The sequence below is a fragment of the Geotrypetes seraphini genome, chromosome 2 (assembly GCF_902459505.1).
Source record: "Geotrypetes seraphini chromosome 2, aGeoSer1.1, whole genome shotgun sequence".
In the NCBI taxonomy this organism is placed as follows: Eukaryota; Metazoa; Chordata; class Amphibia; order Gymnophiona; family Dermophiidae; genus Geotrypetes; species Geotrypetes seraphini.
This window is the reverse complement of record NC_047085.1, coordinates 363,543,204-363,558,806: the sequence shown is the minus strand read 5'-3', so window position 1 is coordinate 363,558,806 and position 15,603 is coordinate 363,543,204. Positions and strand designations below refer to the sequence as shown.

Sequence of the window (15,603 nt, the reverse complement as noted above, 5' to 3'; positions counted from 1 at the left end):
TAATGAGAGATTATCATTTAAATCCACGTGCCATATGACTACAATAAAATGGTGTTCGACATACTTCAAAAAGGCTTTTTCAAAAGGATCACCCATTTGTCATGTGAAACAGAACATAAATCTTTCAACTCATCCTTGTTCCAATGATACAATGGTCCTAAGCTGAATTATAGCCTCTAGACTGCAAGATGACACAATGGTGTAGCACGAGTAGGAGGCACTTGGGGCGGTGGAACCTATGGCGCCCCCTCAACCTCCCCCTGCTCCTTCCTTGCCCCACTCGTACTCTTCCCCCACCCCACCCCCACCCCCACCAATACCTCTAAATCTTCACCAGTGCAAGCAGCTTCTCCAGCTTGCTGCTCACGCCGGCACTGGCTTTCCCTCTGATATCACTTCCAAGGCTTGCACCCCGGAAGTGATTTCAGAGGAGAGCCAAGCTGGCACAGAGCAGCAGGCTGGAAAAGTTGTTCACAGTGGTGAAGTTTTAAAGAGGTGGGGGTGGGGTTGGGAAAGGATGATGCGAGCGTGGCATGGGGAGGCGGAGAGTTGCCGTCTCTCCCACCAAGAAGGCGCCCGGGGCAACCCTCCGGCCTCCTTTTTATTACACCATTGAGTTGGCATTGTAGTAAATGCCATCTGCTCTGCTGTCTGTCTTAGATTGAGTCCTCTCTTACCTTCTGCCACATTTTGATAAAAAACAGCTCCTGGGAGCAGTTGAAGAATACATTCGTGTCATATGCATCATCCCCGATGTTCGTGATGGAGATGTTGAGGGAAATGTTCTTTACAGCTCCCAAAGCTAGATAAGGGGTTTTCTCGTCCACACTGTAATTAGAAAGGAGAACTAGTTATCATTCACCTTCCTTTTCATTCAGAAGATACTGTGGCAGCCCCCCTCATTCACAAGCCCCATTCTTGTCACTATTAAAGGTGGAATGGTACTTCTGATTATTCAGCCTGGATCCATCATTAAAGATGATGCAACTACATGGTAAAGGCTAAAAGTATAACGCCTATACTTAATTTAGACACACAAGATGGGAAAACATTTAGAAATATTCAGTTAATGATTTAAAGTACTGTATTAAAATATCAATCTTGAGTCAATTCCAGAAATAGCATACAGCATGAATATGCACCTTCTGAGCACAAGGGGGGGTCTATGCTAGCATCTATGTGCAATATAATAAACATGTTATAAACATAACTATCTAAGAATGTTATTTGAGAAAAATATCCATTTGTGAATATTGGTATTTAAATATATTTAAAAAAAAAAAGATTTCAGAAAAGCACTCTTTTACGCAAGGAGATTCACACCAGACAGAGATTTCAAGGCAATGTGGCTTGGGCACACCAAAAATCTACAAATGTCTTTCCCATTTTACAATGGGAATACGTATATAAGAAAAAATTTCCCTTCCAGAGTTTTCACCAGGTCAGAACTTTGAGGCTTGATGCTTGAAAATAGCTCCATTAGAACCTTTGATAAAGCCATTGTATGGCAAAACGGGTCCTGTCAGGCTGGCTAGTAATTCTGCATAATAAAGATAAGTGACAAAACTTACTGTGACAATGCTTTATTAAAATTCAATCATAAAGTAAATTAGCAACAGTAAGATTTTTGCAAAACATCAAGGAGGAGGTGGTAATAATGGTTAATGATTAAGACACTAACCTTTTTAATTTCAACATCATATATTTATGTGCTGCCCCTTTTCCTATAGAGTTCATTCTGAAGTGGGTTGATCTATATTTGAGGGAGGGAGGCAGCCAGATATCTTCCTTTCTCCAAGCCAAAGATTCAAATACAGTACTACCCCCAAATTTGCGGGGGTTCTGTTCCAGGAACTCCCATGATTTTCAAAGGTAGGAGAGGGCAGCTGGGGTGTCAGCGGATGCTGAAAATCATTTGCGGCATTTTCCGACCGCCTCTTCCTGGTACTAAAGTCAGGCTACACCAATCAGATAGAATGTCAAAGCAGCTCTTGATTGGTGTAACCATGACTTTAGTACCAGGAAGTGACGGTCGGAAAATACCGCAAATTACTGAGTCCGCGATTTGCGAACCGCAAATTTGAGGGGGGTTTACTGTATCTCTCACCCCCCTACTCATCTGCAAAATTATAAATGGAAAAAATATTTTCATTTAAAAAATTTCCATCACCTATTGCCAAAGGAGCCAGAAAAAAATGTTAAAAAGAAGAAGGGATAAAAGTATGCCTTTCAGAACACCCTGACTTATCAAATGGAACCTAGAGAAGAAATTTTCACAATGAACTGCTTGCAATGTACCAGTCAGATAACCTTCAAACCACTTCAACGCGGTTCCTGTCACTGCCATGTTCTGTGACTGGTTTACAGCATTAAAGGCTGAAGAAAGATCTAATTGTATGAGGTGTGATCACAAAATAAGGTGAATGTTGCAGCGGAGCGCCATCCAACAGAAAGGCAAGGATCTTCAATACAGTAGGCGGCGTGTCAAACCTTAGTAACAGTGTGTGTGACAAGTTTCAACTTGTTTGGTGCAGTCAGTCTGTTGTGAGCTACAGTTGAGAGACGGTGTGTTTTAAAGTGTGCTGTTAATCATGGATCATGAACAACATGAAATTTTATTAAAAACTGCAACAGAAACACATGAAATATTAAAATTAGTTTATGGTGATGCTGCAGTGACCATGAAGACGGTTTACAAGTGGTTCGAATGATTTCATAATGGTTGTGAATCAGTTGAAGATGAGAGTGAGCACACAGGAACAGTGTCAAAGATCAGTGCTGAAGATTTCCCTGTATATAGCCTTGACATAGCTTCAGCGAAACACTGGCTGGTCACCGTCGGCTAGCGGATTTCTGTTGGCAATGGATCGCAATGGACATTTCGACAAGATAACTTATCATTTATAACTGTTTCAATTTGAGAGCTGGTGCAGCATAATAATTCCCCTGAAGAAGCGACTAGTACAACGGACCTCCCGTTGGGATAATTAAGTGCTTGCTTATTTATGTTCAGCCTCTTTATATCTGATCCCCTGTCTATCTTGCAGCTAATACATAGCTCGCTGCAAAGTATTGTAGTTTACATTTTGTATTTTTTGAATGGTTTAGATTACTTTAATAAGTTAATTATAGTTTTTTGATTTATTCTTTTTTTCATTTCCTCTCAGGAGATACTTCTTCTTCCTGGTGAAGCACCTGTGAAACAGGATTTTGTGTTGAGGAAAAGTTAATCCACACAGCTCATTTTGGACTATTATTTGGTGTTTACACTGCTTTTTACTTTTCACTGGACACTATTTGAGGACCTGAAAATTTTGGTAATGGTTACCACCTCCTGCTATATCCAGACAGAAGAATGCATTTGGACAACCTTATAAGATAGGGGGCTCATAATCGAAACAGAAAAATGTCTAAAAACCAGCCTAAATCGGCATTTGGACGATCTAAAAGACAAGTTGTCCAAGTGCCGATAATCAAACCGGGTTTTAGACGTATTTAAAAACGACCTAGGCCTTCACAGTGCTGCTGAACGACCAGAGCTAAAAGGGGCGTGTCAGGAGGAGTGTTGAGGGCGGGATTTGGGCAGGAAATGGGCCGTCCTAGACTTAGTCGTACTGCATGTATAACTGAAAGTTTAACAACACTGCCAAGACAAAACTTGGACGTTGTGACTTAGGCCATCTAAAACCAGGTCTAAGGCCACAAAAGGTATCCAAAGTGACCAGATAAGCACTGCAGACACAAAGTACAGACCCCTGCACACTGCCCCAGTCATCACTGCCCCCACCCCCATAAAAATCGTAATACCAACTTTACATATCTGCCACCAGAACATCAGCACCTGGCAGCCTGGCATAGGAAAGCCTAGTAGAGCTGCACAGAGGTAGTCTTGGGGGTGGGTTACTGAACTATGGAGAGGCCCATAAGCTACTCTAATCACTGCATTCATGGTGAAAAATGTGCAACCCCCAAAAAACCCCCAAACACTTTTGTACTGCCATATAAGTGGCTCCTGCAGCCATAAGGGCTATTGGGGTGGTAGATAGGTGGGTCTAGTAGATTCTGTGGCTGTTTTGGGGGCTCACCATGACCTATAAGGGAGCTGTAGTGAGATGTTACAGAATCCAGCTTTTAGGCGAAGGACTGGCTCCTCCTTTGCCTAAAAGCCCTTGTTTTGGGCGTTTGGGACTTAGGCTTTTTTTAGGTTGATGACATGGTGTAAATGTAGACGTAGTGGTGGTCTGAACGTTTAAACAGCTGAACGTAGGAGGCAGGCCATTATTTTAAAAAAAACCTCCTTTTGGATGTTTTTTTAATAATGGACATTTTCCCTGCTTCTACTTTCAATGTTTAAGGCCTTTGGCAAAAAGGGGACTTAGACGTTTTTTTTTATTATGCCCCTCTAAGTGTTCTTCTATATCTTCATTTTTCAGACTAGTCTGGTTATGAACAGTTTTCAGATCTGAGAGGAAGGTGGTGCTATGCTGTGGTAGATTGAACCATTACCTTTTGGAATGGTGAATATCATTTTACTGAGTGCCTTTCATTTATTTATTGAACTGTTTTGTTTTTGTGATAGATTTATTTACTTTTTTGGTAGTGGCTTTACAAGAAGGATCTAGAATTGTTTATATATAATTTTCCTGATTTTTTAATTTATTATCTGTATAGAAAGAGACATAACCAGCAGAAGAAAAGAGGTGTTGATGCCCCTATACAGGACTTTGGTGAGGCCCCACCTGGAGTACTGTGTTCAGTTTTGGAGGCCATATCTGGCTAAGGATGTAAAAAGACCTTGAAGCAGTCCAGAGAAAAGCGACAAAAATGGTATGGGGCTTGCACCAAAAGACATACATTAAGAGACTGGAAGACCTGAATATAACATAACATAACAGATTTCTAGACCGCATAACCATAAGTTCAATGCGGTTAACAAAAGATTATGCTAATGAAAAAAACAAAATATGTTATAAAGAATACAAAGGTATCTAATTATTCAAAAATTTAGAAAAGAGAAAGGTTTTCAGTAACTTTCTAAAGTGTTCGTATGAAGTAAATCTAACTAATAGTATTCAGAAATCTTTATCATAACATGCCGCCTGATAAGCGAGAGTGTGTTCGTGATATTTCTTGCTTTTACAGCCCTTGACCGAAGGAAATGTAAACAGAGCATGAGATGTTCTATTATTCTTCTGCGACAAAATCTCAAATCGATCTACTCTAAAGAGGAGGGATGGAAGATATGATACCGGCGTTTAACTACTTGAAATGTATTAATATAGAAACAAATATTTCCATAGAAAGGAAAATGGTAAAACTGGAGGGCATGAACTGAGGTTGCAGGGTGGAAGACTTAGGAGTAATGTTAGGAATTTCTTTTTCAAGGAGCAGGTGGTGGTTGCCTGGAATGCCCTCCCGAGGGAGGTGGTGGAGATAAAAACGGTGACGGAATTTAAAAAAGTGTGGGATGAACACAGAGGATCTCTAATTAGAAAATGAATGGTATAAAACAAGATACTGGGCAATCCTGCATGGGCAGTGTCACATGTACTGTATGGCTTAGGATGAGCTGGGGAGGGTTTTGATAGAAGCTCCAGCAACAGGGTGGTTAGGATAGGCTGGAGTGAGCTTCAATGGCAATTCTAGCAGTGGGAACCTAAAGACAGTACTGGGTGGACTTCTATAGTCTATTGCCCAGAAATATTAAAGAAAAGAGAATTTAACTATGAATGTATAATGAGTGTGACTATTGGGCAGACTGGATGGACCGTTCAGCTCTTTATCTGCTGTCATTTACTATGTTACTATGGGCTCCTTTTACTAAGCTGTGCTAGCGGTTTTCGCATGCGCGTAACATACGCTACAATGCCATGCGTGCTAGATGCTAACGCCTCCATTGAGCTGGCGTTAGTTTTCCCGCATAGCACGGGGGTTAGAGCGCGCTAAAAATGCTACTGCAGCTTAGTCAAAGGAGCCCTAAGTAATTTTGGTTTCATTTTCAAACTGTTTGGCTTTTCTTTTCCTGATTTTCAGACTTTTGGGATTGATTTTACACATTTATTCTAATAATAATATTTTAATGAACATTAAAATATTCTTAACAATGTCACAAAGGGAAAAGAATAAACCAAAATAGAAAAACAATTGAAAATTACTCTTAAATAATGACAATGGAAAAGTTCTAATAACCAAAAAAAAAAAAACACTTTAAAAATTAGTGGAGTAAACGACCTCAGTTAAAATCTTCAGAACCTCATTCAACAAGAGGTTGAAAGAGTCTAATCATCAATCAGGAAAAACACCATTAAAAATAAATCGAAAAGATTAGAATTCCTATGAGCGGGGGAGCATTTATCTCTCCAGCCTGCGGTAGAAACCTCTACCGCGGCTATGTAAAAGGATCCCTATATTAATAAGAGATATGCTCACGGAGTTCCTCGGTTTTACCTGAAACTGCTCAAAGTCAGCATCTGTGATCAAATGGTGTTCTGGCCGCGTTTATTTTTAAATCAAAGACTCCGTTAAAAGGACAAAGGCTATTTGGTGAATTACTCTTTTCAAAAGGATTCATGCAGCATGTGCTCCTTCAAAAACTGTAACATCTCATATCGGCGTATTGGAAAAACTTTCCAAGTTTATTACTTATTTATATACCGCCTATCAATGGAGGTTGACTAAGTAGTTTTACATTCAGGTACTCAAGCATTTTTCCATATCTGTCCTGGTGGGCTCACAATCTACCTAACGTACCTGGGGCAATGGAGGGTTAAGTGACTTTCCCAGGGTCACAAGGAAGCTTAAACCCACAACCTCATGGTACCGAGGCTGTAGCTGTAACCATAGGCTTCCTCTTCTAGAAACATGCATTCTGAATTTAGAGAGTTTAATCTCCCAAAGTAAGGTCCCATATTTTTAAACATTTTCTAAGCGACGGCGGGGGGGGGGGGGAGGAATTGTTTGGTGCTTTTCCTTTTAGTTTGAAGGGTAGGTGCTTTGGGGTAGATGTGGTTACTTAATATTTCCAAACGTAAAACAAAATGTGTCTGTATTCCAGAGGATTTCTAGGAGATATGGTTCCTGTTGGACCTGTTCCATAGGGGAAATTTGTCTATGTTGATTTTTATTTCTGTTATAACACTGCTTATATACCCTACATGGGGCCTCTTTGTGCCTCCCAGTTTGTTTGTTATTATCCTGTTCTCTCCTGTTCTGTATATTTTCTCTGGAAATGCAGATTTCTAATAAAAATGATTTTATAAAAGCCACATTTTCTGCTTGCCATATGTATTTATGGAAAAAGACCACAACCATCGTGAACAGTAAGAATGCATGTTTTCTATTTTACTTCAGATACTGTAACGCCACAACACTCTCTTACTGGTATCAAATTCATAGGTTTGGGGAACTTTGTGTAAACTTGACTTTATGTGATACACACTGACAGGAGAGTTAAGATCTTTTATCAGATTTCCGACAGAAGACTTGCTCAGTTCTACAGGTGGAGGTTGAGAGGTGATTCCATTTTTAAAAAAAAGAAAAATGTTTCCCAAATCAATAAATCTAGTGTACACATTGAAAGAATCAACCGCAGTTTCGAAAGAAGTGAACCGAGGAAAAAGAATCCTTCTGGTGATATTTAAGGAAGAAAGAGAAGGGGAGAAAAGACTTTTTTTTCCTGCTCTCAGGCACGAGATTATTAAACATGGGTAAACTGATTATGATGCATGATCTGGGCAACAAAGTACATATAATGCCATCTGACCCCAACATCTGCTCTGTGTTAGCTGCATAATCAAAAAAAATCATCATAACTGTTGCCTATCATTGTAAGAAAACAACCTCAGAAAAATCATTAGAAGAGGTGTGTGTAGATGCTTTACAGCAGTGGCCTCAAACTCAAAGCCTTTGCAGGGCCACATTTTGGATTTGTAGGTACTTGGAGGGCCGCAGAAAAAAAAATGGTTAATGTCTTCTTAAAGAAATGACAATTTTGCATGAGGTAAAACTCTTTATAGTTTATAAATCTTTCCTTTTGGCTAAGTCTTAATAATAATATTGTCATTTATAGCTAAAAAGATGTCTGATCAAGAAACTATTTTATTTTACTTTTGTGATTATGATAAATAAACCGGTTCATAGACAACGGCGCGAAAGACAAAGGCGCACCCAGACAATTGAGCGCAGCGCGGAGGCGCGCGCCGCTCAAAATTACTGTTTTTAGGGGCTCCGATGGGGGGTTTTGTTGGGGAACCCCCCCCCCCACTTTACTTAATAGACATCGCGTCGGCGTTATGGGGGGCTTGGGGGGTTGTAACCCTCCACATTTTACTGTAAACAACTTTTTCCCTAAAAACAGGGAAAAAGTGAAGTTTTCAGTAAAATGTGGGGGCTTACAACCCCCCACGCCCCCCACAACGCCCCCACAATGCGGCGCGATGTCTATTAAGTAAAGTGGGGGGGTTCCCCCCACACCCCCCCGTCAGAGCCCTAAAAACATTAATTTTGAGCGGCGCGCGCCTCCGCGCTGCGCTCAATTGTCTGGGCGCGCCTTTGTCCCGGCGCGCTTTTGACCTGACACCAATAAACCAGCCTCAAAATAGTACCTGGTGGCCGCAAGTGGCCCCCGGGCCGCGAGTTTGAGACCACTGCTTTACAGCAACAGCTCAGGTTTTGAGCGGCTTGGCGGAAAGACCCATTATCTGGGACACAAAATCATATTGCTACAAGGTATAAGGCAGCCCTTCACATCTGCATGATTGTTAATCAAAACTGTAGCAAAATGCCTTTGGCAAAAATCCTACCAAGCAAGAACCATGAATAAAAACATATGAACATGAATTGCATACTGGGACAGACCGACGATCCATCAAGCCCAGTAGCCTGTTTCCAACAGTGGCCAATCCAGGTCACAATTATCTGGCAAGATTCCAAAAGAGTAAAATAGAAGACAGAATCGGGGCGGCTATCGGTTACAGAACTTGGGGCGGGTATATGTGTTTCTGCCCCTAAAATCCAGTGTATTTACTGTGAAAATTTGAGTTTGTGGGATCCAGGAACAGATTAATCTAGTTTCCATTATTTTCAATGGGAAAATTGTCTTGGAGCTCGAACGTTTTGGAACTCGAACGGGGTTCTAGAACGAATTAAGTTTGGATTCCAAGGTACCACTGTATTTGGTTTTTTCTATTTTTCTTTTTGTTTTTATCAATTTATATTGTATATCGCTTAGTAAAAAAGGATAAGCGATTAATCAAATACTTATTAAACTTGAAACGAACATGTGCTTGTACGTGGCGTGTGCGTTGTAGGGGCAGCGGCCGGCTTGACTCGGAAGCCGGGAGGCGCTGGCGAACAGCAGAGGCATCGGCCGAAGCGGGAGGGCAGTCGCACGGGGACCCCGAGGGAAGGAAGCCACCCCACTGAAGGGGCTGTGGCAACCACAGGTAGGTACCCACCCCTGGGCCACCATAGCTGAGAGCTCGTTTAGCGAGTCAACACTCGTTTTGCGAGTTAAGATTTGTGGGAGTGTTTTGCTCATCTTGCAAAACACTCGCAAACCGCGTTACTCGCAAACCGAGGTTTGACTGTATTTACTTGTTGAATAACCGAGCTTCAAAGAATGCTGGAAACAAGAAGAAATCCTACTTACTGGAAAGGATAAATATTTTAATAAACCTTCAGGTCCCATACCATATAACATTATATATATCTCAATGTAACCTTTTTGAAATGTATTCTCTTCTCAACTGTCAACCAATGCAATTGATTTAAAAATAGAGTCACCTGATCATATTTTTTTAGCAATGAATATCAGAAGTGTCCCTGTGTAGTGAAGCAATTGCAACCTATATTTCAACTTCAGTGTAAAACCACAGTACAATGAATTACAATAATCTATTGGGGGTAAAATAATTGCCCTAACTATTGTTTGAAAACTATTAGTAGAAAGGACAGAATGCATTGCATTCCCCTGTAACAAAAATGCGAGCGGAGAAGAAGGGGGAGGACATGCCGGGCCAGGAAGCCCCCTGGACTGTTTGTTTGTTTTATTAAAGTAGAATGGGGGATGGTTTCAAAGACGTGCCAGATGCCGTTGACATAATTTTTTTGAAAAACCCCACTTTTCTATCCCATGACTTTCTAATTTCCTCAGGTGTCATTCATGAGGTACTTTGACAAATGCCTTGTGAAAATCCATATATACAATATTGACTCATTCACCTTTATCCACGTTTATTCACCTCTTCAAAGAAATGCAAGATTTCCCTTGATTAAATCCATCTTGGCTTCGTCTCATTAATCTGTGCTTATGTGTATGCTATGTAATTTTGTTCTTTATAATAGTCTCTACCATTTTGCCCCACAGCCTTCCTTCTGCTGCAACTTACTGTTCAACCTATATGGAGTACATCTCACTGAAGACAGTGGGGCTGGCGCAAGCAAGATGTATCAGTCATGCTGCTTGCTGCTCGCAAAGATCAGCTCTCTAAGATATGCAGCGTCAAGCTTGAGACACTGGAGTGCCGGTGGGGGTGTGGAGGGGATCACCAGGGCAGGATAGGGGCAACTTGAGATACTGGAGTGAAAGGAGGCCGGATCACTCGGATGGGAGAAGGGCAGCCTGAAACACCGGTGTGCTGGGGGCAGGATCTGAATCACCCAGGTGGGAAAGATGTGCCTAACTGACTTGGATCCAGGCCTACCCAAAATTGGGTGTCTGGCTATGACTTCCCAACTACTGGAGTTGCCATCAAAGCCCATTCCAACCTTGATCCTGATCAGTTTTTGCCATTTACAGGACCCAAACTTTTGGTGTTTTTATTTAAGTTTTCTTAGGAAGCTCACAAGAAAAACTGCAATTTGCAAAAACCAAGGATTTGGTAGAGAAGACTAAAATTTTTAAAATGAGATATAATAGTCCTGCATGCCAAGTATTTGAAAATTGCAGAATCCTATTGTCAACTTTTACCCCCTCTTTTACTAAGGTGCGCTATGATTTTTAGCGGGCGCTAAACATTAGTTCTTGCTAAACGCTAATGCGTGCATGTTATCCTATGAGCTTGTTAGCGGTTAGAACACGTGTTGATTTAGCACATGCTAAAACGTTTGGAGGGGCATAATAAAAAAAAAAAGTAAGTCCCCTTTTGGCCTAAGGCCCTAAACGTTGAAAGTAGAAGCAGGGAAAATGTCCATTATCAAAAAAATGGCCTTCCTCTACGTTCAGCTGTTTAAACGCCCAGACCACCACTACGTCTAAACTTACACCATATAATCAATCTACAAAAAGCCTAAGTCCCAAACACCCAACACAAGATCTTTTAGGCGAAGGATGAGCCAGTCCTTCCCCTAAAAGCTGGATTCTGTAACTGGTGTCTGTCAAAAAGAACACTGGTTACAGAATCCACCCCCACCCCAGCAACGACGGCGGCAGGAGAGATGTCTCATCTCCCCTGCCACGATAACAATCCCGAAGTGCCGTCAACCGTGGCACTTCGGATAGCTATCACAGCAGGAGAGATAGCCAATCTCTCCTGCCACGATCCATCACCCCCCGACACGACCGGGGCAGGAGGGAGCCCAAGCCCTCCTGCCCGAAGAACCGCCACCCTCCCTGACATGACTGGGGCAGGAGGGAGGCCAAGCCCTTTCCCCTTCTCTAAAAATGCCTCTTCTATGCGTTTAGAGGCAGGGGAACGGCCTAAGCTGGTTTTAGATACGTCTAAAACCAGCTTTGGTTATTGGTACTTGGATGATCAGGCTTTTTGATCGTCCAAGTACCCATTTAGGCCACTTTTTAGACTTTTTCTTTTTATTATTATGAGCCCTTTAGCGTACTTTAGTAAAAGAGGGCCTTAGTCTTTCCTTTGAATTACTGGTAGTGCTTTGGGGAGAGGTAAGTTTTATGGTTCCAGAACATCAGATGAGCTCACAGCAAAATCTAAGCTTGAAAACATGCTATATTTAGCCTGCTATCGCTCTCACTGAACCCAGTCACTGAAGGAACAGTTCTTGATGGAGGCTACAGACTGCTGTTCTCAACTTGAGCCTGGAGAATACATGCTGCTATTACACAATATCTGAGACTGCTCCCAGTAGCTCTAAATACTGACCCCAGATCAACTCTGGCCCTTACCTTGCTATTGAGCTTTTTAATTTGTGGTATTGTAAACCGCCCAGATACATGTGATTGTCGGTATATCAAGCTATGAATAAATTTGAAACTTGAACTAGGCTCAGAAACCATGGACCTTTCATGATTCACAGGGATAAAGAAAAAAAAAATCATCATTTGTACCTGTTCATAAATTGTAGCTGAGAAGGCTGATCCAGTCTGTTCAAAAATAGCAGACACAACTTCATGCTTGAACCTCCTGCTCCCTTTTTCTAAATAATACACTCCGTTTTTTTTCCACTATAGAAGGCTAACAATTATGCCTAGTGTTTTTAATTTACATGGGTTTCTTTTCCCCAAAAGATATATCAATTACTATGCCAATGAAAGAAATATGCTAATTATGGCAGCTGTCAGTTTTCCTCTGTGTCCCTATGCTCTTACTTCAGAGAAAATTTACCTCAAAACCATAACTTCTATTCTGAGAATATATAAGCATATCCCACTGTCAAACTTGATCAATCTGTCAATTGGAACAACAAATATCTCCCAATTCAGATTGTTGCTGTATGCACACACACACACCTGACATTTCTGCTTGATGCCGCTCAGCCTTCAATGTGATAAATTACTGACAGAACAAATTTATTATCACCTCAAACAAAGAGATCCCAACAAGAAAGATATCGTTTGATACTATCAGCACAATTTCAGATTTCAAACTAATGTACTTCCCAGATATGGGGGGAACTGGACCCTCACAGTGCACAGCCTGTCACTAAGGCAGCACTTCTTCAAGGTGAACCAAGGCCTTCTAGAAAGGACCTTCTAAAATCAGATTACCGGTAGACGGCATCAGCTGTGAAGTACACATCTTGAAAGATAGGGTGCAATACGGAATCAATTAGCATGCTCAATGAAGCAAACAGTGAGAGAAAGGCACATTTATCTGGGCTTCAAAATGCATTCCTCTGGCCTGCTGCTGACCTCATGCTTTTGGAAAGCAAACCTATGTTGACACTGCTGGCCTTTGAGTAGAATTAATTAGCCACACTAGCAAATCTTGTCCCTGTTTTTTCAGTAGAAAATATATGCAGAACCCTCCAGGATGCTTAAAATTCTACATGTACCTGCAGAAATAACATATAAAACATACGTTTTACTATCAGAATTGGCTGTTGGTAGATTGGTAAAAAGTTCTTTTAGAAATCTTGATTAAAAAGAACTTCCAAATGTACCTCAATGTGTTGCCTGTACACATTGCATCCCACCAGCTCCAGAGGGAGGCTCTCTTTGACACAAAGCTGGCATTAAAGCAATGGCTAGCAGTAAATTTGAGAAACTGAGCTCATACTCCACTTAACCTGGCTTTTCTTTTCCTGATTTTCAGACTTTTGGGGTTGATTTTATACATTTAGGGCTCCTTTTACTAAGCTATACTAGCGGTTTTAACGCGAGCTTAGCGTGTGCTAGACGCTAATGCCTCCATTGAGCTGGCATTAGTTTTTCCGGGTAGCGCGGGGGTTAACGCGCGCTAATCTGCAACACACGCTAAAAACGCTACCGCAGCTTAGTAAAAGGAGCCTTTATTCTTATTAACAATAATAATAATAATGAACATTAAAATATTCTTAACAATGTCACAAAGGGAAAAGAATAAACCAAAATAAAAAAACAATTAAAAATTACTCTTAAATAATGACAATGATAATGAGTGAGATTCATTCCTGTTGTGGTATGCACAAAACTTTAAAAAAAGAGAGTGAAAGAAATGAAAAAAGAACACTAGAAAAAATGTTTTTTTGAGCCCTTTCAGTAAAGTTTAGCACATGCTACATGCTGCATATCCTATTTAGTACCTATGGGCCATGGGGCACTAGGGGCCAAATTCTAATAAATTGGCACCAAAAAAAGATGGCACTTACCTAACTTGACCATTTATTTTTTTCATCAAAACGGGACATCTATTATAATTCAGTCCTGCCCCTAATCCCGCCCTAGCCCCACCTCCAATCCCACCCTAGCCCCACCCCCAATCCCACCCTAGCCACGCCCCCAATTTCTTCCATTCATTTTTCATGTACACACAATATCTTATTTCATAATGGTAACCATAAAATTTTAAAAAACACAAAGCACCCTATACGCAGAGAAAATGTTAATTATCATTTATATTTGGGGGGTTTTCAAAGATGTCACCTCAGTAATTATAGAAAAATAGACAAATATAGTGCAAAATATAGACAGCAGATATAAATTTTCAAAACTGACACATTTTGATCACTAAATTGAAAATAAAATCATTTTTCCTACCGTTGCTGTCTGGTGATTTCATGAGTCTCTGGTTGCGTTTCCTTCTGACTGTGTATCCTTTTCTTTCATTTCTTTCTGCACTCAGGCCCAACAATTGTCCCTTTCTATTCCCTCCCTCCTTCCTTCCTATGTCCTTAGTGCACCCAGTGCTTCCTTCCTATGTCCTTAGTGCCCCAGCACCTCCTTCCTATGTCCTTAGTGTCCCCAGTGCCTCCTTCCTATGTCCTTAGTGCCCCCAGATCCAGGGTCAGTTCTCCTTTGTTCCAGGTCTCCCTCTCTCTCCCTCCTCTGTTATGATCTTGCTTTTCCTCAGGGGCTCTCCCCCTCTGTCTGCACTTCCCAAAGTCCTGCTTCTGCTTCCTGTCTTTCTCCTTTGATCCAGGCCTTTATCTCTCTAGTCTTTGTTCTACTTACAATCCCCCTACCTTCTCTGCCTCTTTCTCGCCTTCCTTCATCCCTCCTTCCTATGTCCCCCTCATTGACTTCCAGCCTTTGTCCCCTCCCCTCCCAAAAAGCCAGCCTGCCTCCCCCAGAGCCAGCCTACCTCCCCCAGAGCCAGCCTGCCTTCCTCCCCCAAAGTCAGCCAGTCTGCCTGACTACCTCCCCCAAAGTCAGCCAGTCTGCCTGCCTTCCTCCCACAGAGCCAGTCTGCCTGCCTACCTCCCCCAAAGCCAGCCTGCCTGCCTGCCTCCCCCAAAGCTAGCCAGCCAGCCAGCCAGCCTGCCTACCAACCTACCTCTCTGCCCCGCAAAAGCCAGCTTGCCTGCCTACCTCCTTCTCCCCTACCGCGGGAAAAAAAAAAGCCTCCCTCCAGGCCCGACTTAAACTTCCCTCCGGTCCACCGCCGCTGCTCCTCTACTTACCTTCCTGCCTAATCGTGCCCAGAAGCCTTCTTCCTGACGTCAATTCAAATGTTGGAGAGGACATTCGGGCCAGCCAGGCAGCGATTGGCTGGCCCTTAACGTCCTCTCCAATGTCAGAATTGACGTCGGGAAGAAGGCTTCTGGGTGCGATTAGGCAGGAAGGTAAGTAGAGGAGCAGCGGCGGTGGACCGGAGGGAAGTTTAAGTCGGGCCTGGAGGGAGGCAGTTTTTAAACAAACTGATGAGAATATTCATTGATTTGTTTCAAGCACTTTGACAGAGTGTAATATCCACTGAACTATGAGGAGCGTTCAAT

At 41.9% G+C, this 15,603-nt stretch overlaps 1 protein-coding gene across 1 annotated transcript in view; it reads right to left on the bottom strand.

Annotated features, from left to right (window-relative positions):
• The window catches only part of ITGA9 (integrin subunit alpha 9), a 589,864-nt gene that overhangs the window by 239,737 nt on the left and 334,524 nt on the right, over window positions 1-15,603 (bottom strand). Inside the window, exon 18 of the mRNA XM_033930560.1 lies at window positions 678-828. Within this exon, the coding sequence (XP_033786451.1) occupies window positions 678-828 (151 nt within the window). The remainder of the gene's footprint in view (window positions 1-677; window positions 829-15,603) is intronic.